The sequence below is a fragment of the Balaenoptera musculus genome, chromosome 3, assembly GCF_009873245.2.
Source record: "Balaenoptera musculus isolate JJ_BM4_2016_0621 chromosome 3, mBalMus1.pri.v3, whole genome shotgun sequence".
In the NCBI taxonomy this organism is placed as follows: domain Eukaryota; kingdom Metazoa; phylum Chordata; class Mammalia; order Artiodactyla; family Balaenopteridae; genus Balaenoptera; species Balaenoptera musculus.
The window spans coordinates 156,176,936-156,187,259 of NC_045787.1; the positions used below are offsets into that span (position 1 = coordinate 156,176,936).

Consider the following 10,324-nt stretch of genomic DNA (forward strand, 5'->3'; position numbering starts at 1 on the left):
ACAAGGACCTGGTGAATCATGCCAGGTTGATTTTTTTTCTATATCATCTGTGTTTCATAGAGACATGTACAGTGTCTATAACCCAACACGTTCTCTGTAAATGTTCATTAACTTAAAGGAAGGATAAATACACCCACTGGGAAATGGAGACTTAGAAAGGCAAATGCAACTGGCTTTGGTGGTCTTGTATGAATGCAATAAAGATTTGCTTTCTCTGGACTTTTGATATGAAGCTGCTAAGTCCCAATAAATAATGGGGACTTTCCAAATAGATGGGGAAATAAAACTAGGATCAAATCCATTAGCAACTGAAAATGGGTGAATGAGAATAGTATCAAACATGCCTACGTGTTTGCATTTCTTTAAACCTTGTTCTCTCGTGTTCATTCCTTTAGTCGATATTTTCATATCAGTTCATGTCAGCATGTTATTTTACAAACTCGCTTTTCTGCATCATATTAACTCCATGAATACACATATAGCACATTCTGCTTTCCATCAAGTAGGCATTTGATCACACCTTTCTCGTTGTTATGGAAACAGCTTATCTTTGAATAGTCCGTGCTGAGTCTGGGACTTTTTATTTTGAATAAAATTTTTGAACAGCTGTTTGACATGATATACACAACAGTGTATATTTTACTGAGGGTGCAAAACTGTTTCATTTGGCACTGACAGTTTGTCTAGAACATAGGAAAATACAAATTTTCTTGTCCTGTGAAGCTACTGCTGAGAGCAAATATACTTCCAAAACGCCATTAGCTTTAAATCTCCAGATATTCTTTTCTTACTGCAAAAGCTCTCTTTAAAACTTCCACTTATGGACTTCCCTGGTGGCGCAGTGGTTAAGAATCCGCCTGCCAATGCAGGAGACACGGGTTCGAGCCCTGGTCCGGGAAGATCCCACATGCTGCGGAGCAACTAAGCCTTTGCGCCACAACTACTGAGCCTGTGCTCTAGAACCCACGAGCCACAACTACTGAGCCCGCGTGCCACAACTACTGAAGCCCATGCACCTAGAGCCCATGCTCCACAACAAGAGAAGCTACTTCAATGAGAAGCACATGCACCGCAATGAAGAGTAGCCCCCGCTCACCGCAACTAGAGAAAGCCCACGTGCAGCAACGAAGACCAAATACAGCCAAAAATAAATAAGTAAAAATAATAAAACTTCCACTTAACCAGCTTTCTGGGGTCACCCAATATCTCTGTTTCCCCTGAAAATATACTGAATGCTGTCCCAGTATGCTGAATTCTTGAGGCCAGAAGGCTACTCACTAGCCAGCTGAAACATTCCTGCTCAGTTGAGTTGAGTTATTTTAAATAATCCCCAACCTGATTGTGCTGATTGTAGTTGCCACTGCAATTATATTGTTTAAATACTACCATATAGATTAACAAACTACAAGAGAAAGGAGGGAGGAAGGAAGGAAGGAAGGAAGGAAGGAAGGAAGGAAGGAAGGAAGGAAGGAAGGAAGGAAGGAAGGAAGGAAGGAAGGAAGGAAGGACATGGATGGTTTTGTTCGGGGAAACAGAAATCCACAGAAGGGAGCTGTAAGGATTCCATGGGTTTTCACAGAACCTATGTGACTCTAGGGACCTGAGACTGGAACTCCATCTCTGACTCCCAGCTTTATGTCGCTTCCCTCTCCCCTTTTATCTTTCACAGTAGACACAGACTGTCCATGGAGCCAGAAAACTGAACAGCAGTCTCAGAATTCCTCCTCCTGGGACTCTCGGAAAAGTCAAAGCATCAGATCTTCCTCTGGGCTGTTCCTCTCACGTACCTGGTCACCATCTTTGGAAACCTGCTCACCATCCTGGCCAGCATCACAGACACCCACCTCCACACACCCATGCACTTCTTCCTCTCCAACCTGTCCCTGGTCGACGTCTTCTTGTCTTCCACCACCGTCCCCAAGATGCTGGTGAATCTCTGGACTCAGAGCCAAGCCATCCCCTTTGCAGGCTGCCTCACCCAGATGTATGCCTTCCACCTGTTCGGGACCATAGACAGCTTCCTCCTGGCCGTGATGGTCATTGATAGGTTCACGGCCATTGTCCACCCTCTGTGCTACTTGGCCATCATGAGCCCCCGTGTGTGGGGGCTGCTGGTGGGGGGTCCGTGACTGATCACCAACCTCCGGTCCCTTGTGCACACCTGCCTCATGGCTCAACTGACCTTCTGTGCCGGCTCTGAAATCCCCCACTTCTTCTGCGACCTCATACCCCTGCCGAAGCTCTCCGGCTCAGACACACACACCAACGAGCCGGTGATCTTTCCTTTCGGCATCATCTTGGGCATCAGCTCCCTCACGTGCATCCTCTTCTCTTATACTTCCATTTTCCAGGCAGTCTTCAAGATCCTTTCTGCTCAGGTCAAATGGAAAGCCTTCTCCACTTGCAGCTCACACCTCACCGTGGTGTCACTATACTATGGCACCATCTTCGCTGTGTACCTGCAGCCCGCATCTCCCGCTCCTCCCAGAAGGACAAGGCGGCTGCCCTGATGTGTGGGGTGGTCATCCCCATGCTGAACCCCTTTATCTACAGCCTAAGGAACAAGGACATGAAGGCAGCCCTAAGGAAGCTGGTCGGCAAAGTAGCCCCCTCTCAGTCCTAGGGCAGAATAGTTGTTCGGCACCTACCATGTTCCAGGACCACTGTTCAGTGCCTGAGACACAGGGATACATCCCATCTCTGCCCTCAAGGCATTCAGAGTCTGGTGGGGGTTAGAGACCTGTCAATAAATAATCACAGAGCAACTTGGTAAATGTGTCATATGAGGTGAACGAAGTGTTATCGGAAAGGAATGTGCATTTTCCCCATGGTTTATCTTCCCCCAAAGATCAGAGTAGCAGAGAAGACTTTGAAGTAGCCTTAAATTTTCTGGGGTATCAGGCTTATAGTATCGCTACATGGATAATCCTAGTGGAATGAAAGATTAGCTACACTCATTTTAATATTGATAAAGACAATGTGTATTGGCCACATGTATTACATCACTGTGCTTCCTAAGTGACTTGGCGGGGGGGACTTTGAGAGGATCTGTTGAGATTAGGTCACTTGCTATTGGATTCAGCAGCCCAGCCTCAGTCTCACAGGGAGCCTTGTGGTCCTGACTTTGCATGGGGATAATTGGCATTAAAAAGCCACCCCATTCCCCGGCTTGGGACATAGGAGATGCTGGCATTTGGATCATGTGTATTGTGATTCAACAGCCTGGCACTGGACCCTGGAGTCTGCATCCTTAACAAGCTCTCCAGGTGGTCCTGAAGCAGGGAGTGCGCAGAGCACAGTGGGAGGACACTGGCCCTGAATTAGCTCCAGAGTCCGTGTGTTTCCTGTGATGTCCATCACCTGACTCCAAACCCAATACGATTCTACCGGTGCTATCAGCAACCAGTGTATGGGGTGGCCTGGAACTCATGGAGAGTTAGTGGTAGGGGTTGAATTGTGTCCTCCAAAAAAGAAAGGTCGATGTCTAACCTCTAGTACCTCAGAATGTGACCTTATCTGGAAATAGGGTCTTTACTGAGGCGATCAAAGTAAAATGAGGTCATTAGGGTAGGTTCTAATCCAATAAGACTGGTGGACCTATAAAAAGGGAGAATTTGGACACAGACATGCACCTAGAGAGAATACCATCTGAAGATGGAGGCAGAGATCAAGTTGATGCTTCTACAAGCCAAGGAACACCAGAGATTGCCAGCAAACCACCAGCAGCTAGGGGAGAGGCAAGGAACAGACACTCCCTTACAGTTCCCAGAAGGAACCAACCCTGCTGACAACTTTGATGTGAGTCTTCTGGCCTCCAGAAGTTTAAGAGAATACATTTCTGTTGTTTAAGCCATGCAGTTTGTGGTAATTTGCTATCACAGCCCTAACAAACTAATACAGTTTGTTTAGGAAGGGCCAGCATCATGCAAAGACCATGCCCAGATATATCATCTCAAGTCCATGACCTACCCTGTGTTCTGGTTAAGGGAGTTGTGCTAAAACTGGAGAAAAAGCTGAAGAATTCAAGCTGCGTGGATTCAATTCCTGGGTCTCAGAATAATGACAATAATGATATCGGCAGCTGAGATTTATTATGTGCCCTGTACAGGGCTAAGCCCTTTATATACATTACCTCATTAAATTTTAAACAAAAACCCTACAAGATAGGTAATATAACTCCTTATTTTGCAGATGAAGAAACTGAAGCTTGAAAAGTGAAGCTGCTAATAAGCCATAGCGAAGATTCAGAGGACCCATCCCATAGCCCCAGGTCTTAATGACACACGATATTGTCTAGAACTCGGTGCCTAAAGCAGGGGTTTGCAAACTACAGTCCATGGGCCAAATCCATCCAACAGCCTGTTCTTTGTATGGCCTGCAAGTTAAAAATGCTTTTCACATTTTTAAATGGTTGGTAAAAAAATTTTTTTTAATTTTTTTTTTTTGGCCGTGCCACACGACATACAGGATCCCAGTTCCCCGAGCAGGGATCAAACCCATGCCCATTGCAATAGAAGCATGGATTCTTAACCACTGGACCGCCAGGAAAGTCCTGGAAATTTTTTTAAAATAAGACTATTTCGTGACAGATTGAAATTATATAAAATACAAATTTTAGAGCCCATAAATAAAGTTTTACGGGAACACAGCAACGCCCATAAGTTTATGTATCATATATGACTGTTTTCAAGCTACAAGGCAGAGTTGGGTAGTCTTGACAGAGACCCTATGGTGTGCAAAATCTAAAATATTTACTATCTGGCCCTTTACAGAAGGATTTGCTGACCTCTTTTCTATAGAAAAAGTAAAGCCTGATACTCAAAGTTGTCCATGAATCAGAGGCATCAATATTATTGGGAGTTTGGTAGAAATGAAGACTCAGACGTCATCCCAGACCACTAAATCGTAATTTTAACAACCCCAGGGGAGTTACATGAGCCTTAATGTTTGAGGATCACTGGGATAGATGGGGGATGGAGGGAAGCTGTAGAGACTTGGAACTTGAATAGGCCATCTGTTCAGAAATATGAGCGAACCATATCTGGGGCATTTTTCCATGGGCATTTTCCATTTTTCCCTGCCCTAGACAGGGTCCTGGAGAGGATGATGGTCCATGCCAAATGCTTTGAAAGAACTGCAGCTACAGTTGGAGTAAGTGGCCATGAGGTGGCGATAGTGCCATTTCACAAAATGGATTAAAAGCTGCTCTTTTTCAGAAACACAGATCCTGGCTGTGAACTGGCCCAGTTCCACCCACCTCCGGTGTAATCATCCCCTGGGAGCAAACAGCATGTGCAACGTTCTCTTGGTGGGACAGAGCCCACAGTGAGGGGAGAGTGAGTGTGCAGGGAGCTGTGGTCAGACCTCACCACAGGGATTGGACAAAGGGCAGAGGGGACAATGATAAGGGTTAAGCAGGTGTATGGGAGGGCAAGTGCTTCCGAACAAGCCTGCTGCTAAGTTATACCATGGGTCAGGGATGAGCAAACTTTTTCTGTAAAGGACCAGAGAGTAAATATCAGCTTTATGGGACATACAGTCTCTGTTGCAATGACGACTCAGCTCTGAGGCTATAGCGAGGAAGCCACGGTAGAGAGTACATTGAGGAAGGTGCGTGGCTGAGCACCCATGAAACTTTATTGACACTGAAACTTGGATTTCACATCATTTTACATGTCACAAAATATAGTACTTTTTTTAACCATTGCATTGAAAAATGTATTAAAGTCATCAAAATGATGCAGAAAGATTCTCAACTAATATCTACCTTCTGTGTATTCCTCTTCCCCAAATTGTAGCAATAAAATATAGCACGTAGGGGGTTTCGTTTGTTTGTTTTAAAGAAAGTAAAACATATTGCAGAAATGGATCTAGCTGTTTGGGTTTTAGTGACAGGTATTTGTCCACTCCTTTTCTCCCCTCCCCTCTCCCACCCCAGAAACCTTCCTACATACTTGCCTCTCCTAATATGGCTGGCTACCTTGCAACAGGTGCTCCCAAATATAACAACTACCAAAATATCTTGACTACATCTCACAAAGAGGAAGTCGGGAAGAAGGTTCCACCTTCTGTATCAACTGTCTAGGCTCCACGATTGCAGAAAAACCCTAGTTAACTTGCAACCCAGAAAATCCTGTCTAAAATCTGCCATCTAATGTGGGCTTTCTAAAATTACGTATCACTGGACATGTTAATCCTATGGTTATCACTAAGTCTTCCTTCATGGACACTAGGTTTGACAGTCTTAATTACAAAACGAAATTATCAAAAGTAGCATGAAATTTGGTTCATGAACTGTAGTCTTTTGTTTTCAACCATTTAAAAAATTTAAAAACCGTTCATAGCTCAAGAGCCAGATTTGGCCCTCAGGCCCTAGTTTGCAAACCCTTGTATAGACAGATGGGAGTGACAAGCAGCAGGGAGACCAAAAGGGACTAAAAAGTGAGAGGTGAGGAAAGCTGAATCCCCGTATCAGAAAAGGAAGGGATAAACAAAGATGGGGCCACAGGATCTTTGTATATGCTGCTCCTGTCTCTCCACTCCCACCCTGAGTTAATGCCTCCCCAGTTTTGAGATTTCAATGCAAACCCCACTTTAAGGAAGCCTCCCCTCACCCCCCTCCCTATCCCAGCTACATCAGGTGCTCATTATCCCCTCATTCTCCTTACCATATCAATGATTTTTACATTCATTTGTGTGACTCTTTGATGAATGTCTCTTTCACCCACTTAACTGTGAGCTGAGAGCGAGGGAGCCATACCTCCATGGTTCACAGGGCTCAGCAGCCACTCAAAATTTACTTGTTGAGTGAATGAATGAATGAATGAATGAACAAATGGATGAATGAATGGATGGGTGGGAGGATGGATGGATGGATGGATGGATGGATGGATGGATGGATGGGAAGGCAATGTGATGGCAAGACTCGGATGCCACACGAGGTGGTCGGGTAGGCTGGGTTGGAACAGAGATGTCTAACAGTCAACGTTAAATTGCTGCAGTTGCAACGTAAACTTCGCCTCCACTCTCCCAAACTTCAGTAAAACCCATTCCACACCCAGGGGCCTTGGGTGAGTGGGTTTCTGATGAAATCAAGGAGAGGAGTAAGTGCCTCATCCTATAGACCAGGAACATTGAGCTTACAGTGAAACTATTTAATTCAGCAACAACAGGAGATCATGAGAAAATAATCATCTAGAGATCTGCCAAAATCTCAGCAAAGATGTTGGAAGAGGTTTGAGCCAGTCTTATCTAGATCTGAAGGAGCAGAATGACCCTGGACAGTATGAAAGTACAATAACATTTCTTTCTCTCCATATGGGATTTTATTGGGTATTTAAAGCAGTTTTAGAGATTCATATACTGAGGATCATAGAGGGAAAGTGATTGTCCCAAGGTCACATGCTGGATTAGGGTGGGGTGGGGAGGAATTGCAATCCAACCTGGTATGACCCTAAAACCTGATCCCTCCCTCCACCATGATGCTGGATGGCCTCTGAGGTGGGTGACTTTCCCAAGATCATGCTTCAGCTTGGAACAGTTCAAGTTGTGCCCATGTGGGGTTCTGGGGGACAAAACGTACTACCAGAGTGGGTAGAAAGCCACTTCCAACAAGACATGAGGAAGAATTCAGTAAGGCTTGAGCCCAAGGTCCTGGAAAGGGAGCTCCTACTTCCAAATGTACATTTGCCAGAGATTTGGGGAGTCACTTCCTTCTCTATGAATCTGTGTAGTGGGAGGTCCCCAGACCACACTCAGGTTCGATTCACTAGAAGGACTCACAGAACTCAGCAAAGTTGTTATATTCATGGTTTATTACAGGGAAAGGATACAGATTAAAATCAGCAAAGGTAAAAGGCACATGGGGCAGGGTCCAAGAGAGACCAGGCACAAGCTTCCAGTTGTCCCCTCCCTGTGGTATCACGTGGACAGTGCTTAATTCTCCCAGCAATAATGTGTGACAACACACATGGTGTACTACCAACCAGGGTAGCTCCCTTGAGTCTTGCTGCCCAGGATTTCCACTGGGGGTTGGCCAGTGTTTTAGTTTCCTAGGGCTGCCATAACAACACACCACAGACTAGGTGGCTTTAACAACAGAAATTTATTTTCTCACAGTTCTGGAGGCTGGAAGTCCAAGATCCAGGTGTCATCAGGGTTGGTTCCTCTGAGGCCTCTCTCCTTGGCTTGTAGATGGCCATCTTCCCCCTGTCTCTTCCCATCATATTCCCTCTGTGTGCACACATGTCTGTGTCCAAATTTCTTCTTCTTAGGATGGCAGTCATATTGGATTAGAGTAAAGACTTCATTTTTATTTAATCACATGTTTAAAGACTATCTCTGGGACTTCCCTGGTGGTGAAGTGGTTAAGAATCCGCCTGCTAATGCAGGGTACATGGGTTCAATCCCTGGTCTGGGAAGATCCCACATGCCATGGAGCAACAAAGCCCATGTGCCACAACTACTGAGCCTGAGCTCTAGAGCCCGCGAGACACAACTACTGAAGCCCGTGTGCTGCAACTACTGAAGCCCACACGCCTAGAACCTGCGCTCCACAACAAGAGAAGCCACCGCAATGAGAAGCCCACACACCGCAACAAAGAGTAGCCCCTGCTCACTGCAACTAGAGAAAGCCCGTGTGCAGCAACAAAGACCCAATGCAGCCAAAAATTTTTTTTTAATTTTTAAAAAGACTCTATCTTCAAATACAGTCACAGTCTAAAGTACTGGGGGGTTAAGACTTCAACATATGAATTGGAAGGGGTACACAATTCAGCCCATAACAGCCACATAGACATGGCTGACCACCTACATGGCTCATCTTAGTTAGTCTCTGGCCCCTCCAGAGGTTAAACTGATACAGTGTGGCCCAAGGCCCCCACTATAAATCGCATTGTTAGCATGACTTAACTGGCATGGCCCCCAGGTATACAAAGAGATTCCTACCAGGTAGGATACTCCAGAGGCTTACAGGCTACCTCCCAGGAGCCAGTCAAGGGCCAGACCTTCCTTTGGAATGTGCAGGAGAGCCCAAGACCTGGGAGGGAGGAGGGAGGAGCTAAAGAATGACACGGGGTCTCTGCCTGGCCCTGCCCACCCCAGGCTTCTTGTCCGCATTTGATCGACCACTCTTTTCCAGGTTGCCTCCTTACCTCTGGGACAACCAGCATCTGGGAGGCCCTGGTGGCCACACTAGCACCCCCAGGCCCTGCAAGCTGGGCACTAGGGCAGCTCTTGAAATGGCTGCAGGTAGCTAATTGCCAAATGTGTGCCAGGGCCTGCACAGAGGCCTTGCCAGCAAGAAAGTCCAGCAGAGCTAATAAAAGGGAGGTACTGCATGTGCAACAGGGGGCCCTGCTGTACCTCAGCTTCAGCTTCACAGCTGCCTGGCAGGGCTTTTCCAAGGGCCATTGGGAGGCTCTGGCCAAGATATGCTGCCCCTCTGACTGCCTCCCAGGTGATACCGTATCCTGCCTCAGGAAGATGCCTCATGGTAACTCAACCACCCTCTGTCCCTCTAGTTCCTCAATGCCACCACAGTGGACATCTCTGGGAAGCCACCTCTTCCCTGGTGCCTCTGAGGACTGACTCCCCGCCAAGAAGGACTGTGCAGGCTGCAGCAATTGCCTCATCCTGGAAGATGACAGATGCATGTGAGCCTCCAATGTGGGGACAACTGGAATGACAACAGGAGGTGGAGGAAACTCCCCATAACCAGCTCCATCTTCTGTTTCCCAGGAACGGAGGACCCCCAGAGAGGTAGCAGATAGGGGAATTAGCCCACAGACACATGCCTCATTCCCAACACCTCCTATTCCCATAACCTTGATAATAGGGGGAGTTATTCTTCCCTTTGGATGGATGAGGAAACTGAGGCCTAGAGAGAATGTCTTCATTTGGTGTCTCCCAGAAGCTGATCCTGAGATAAGGATTCAAGGGCAAGCAGTTTATTTGGAAAGTGATCTAGGAAATGCTGAAAGGGAGGTGGAGAAGTGAGACAGGGAAGGGAAGGGAATCAGTAAAGAGTGCATTGATATGCAAGTTTCCACTGTGGGCAGCTGGAACTCAATCCCATGGGGACCTCTGAGAATCAGTTTGGAAAACACACCTTAGTCACCCCATACAAAGGGTGAGGAAGCTAGGGTACTTATCCACCAACTTCCATTGTCTGCCACAGAGGTGTAGAGCTCCACTCAAACCTGACCTACCCCCCTGCCTGAATTTCAACAAATCCCTGTGTCTGCTGGGGGCTGATTTATCCATCAAGCATCATAAGCATAGCACATAAGCCAACAATGTGAATATTTGGAGGAAAGAAAACACA

At 46.4% G+C, this 10,324-nt stretch overlaps 1 protein-coding gene across 1 annotated transcript; it reads left to right on the forward strand.

Annotated features, from left to right (window-relative positions):
- Window positions 1–1,685: 1,685 nt before the first annotated feature.
- On the forward strand, window positions 1,686–2,773 carry LOC118892595 (olfactory receptor 1I1). The gene is given in 4 exon segments (XM_036847339.1): window positions 1,686–2,475; window positions 2,478–2,614; window positions 2,616–2,700; window positions 2,703–2,773. Coding segments are annotated over 4 exon segments (1,083 nt in total).
- The last annotated feature ends 7,551 nt before the right edge of the window (window positions 2,774–10,324 follow it).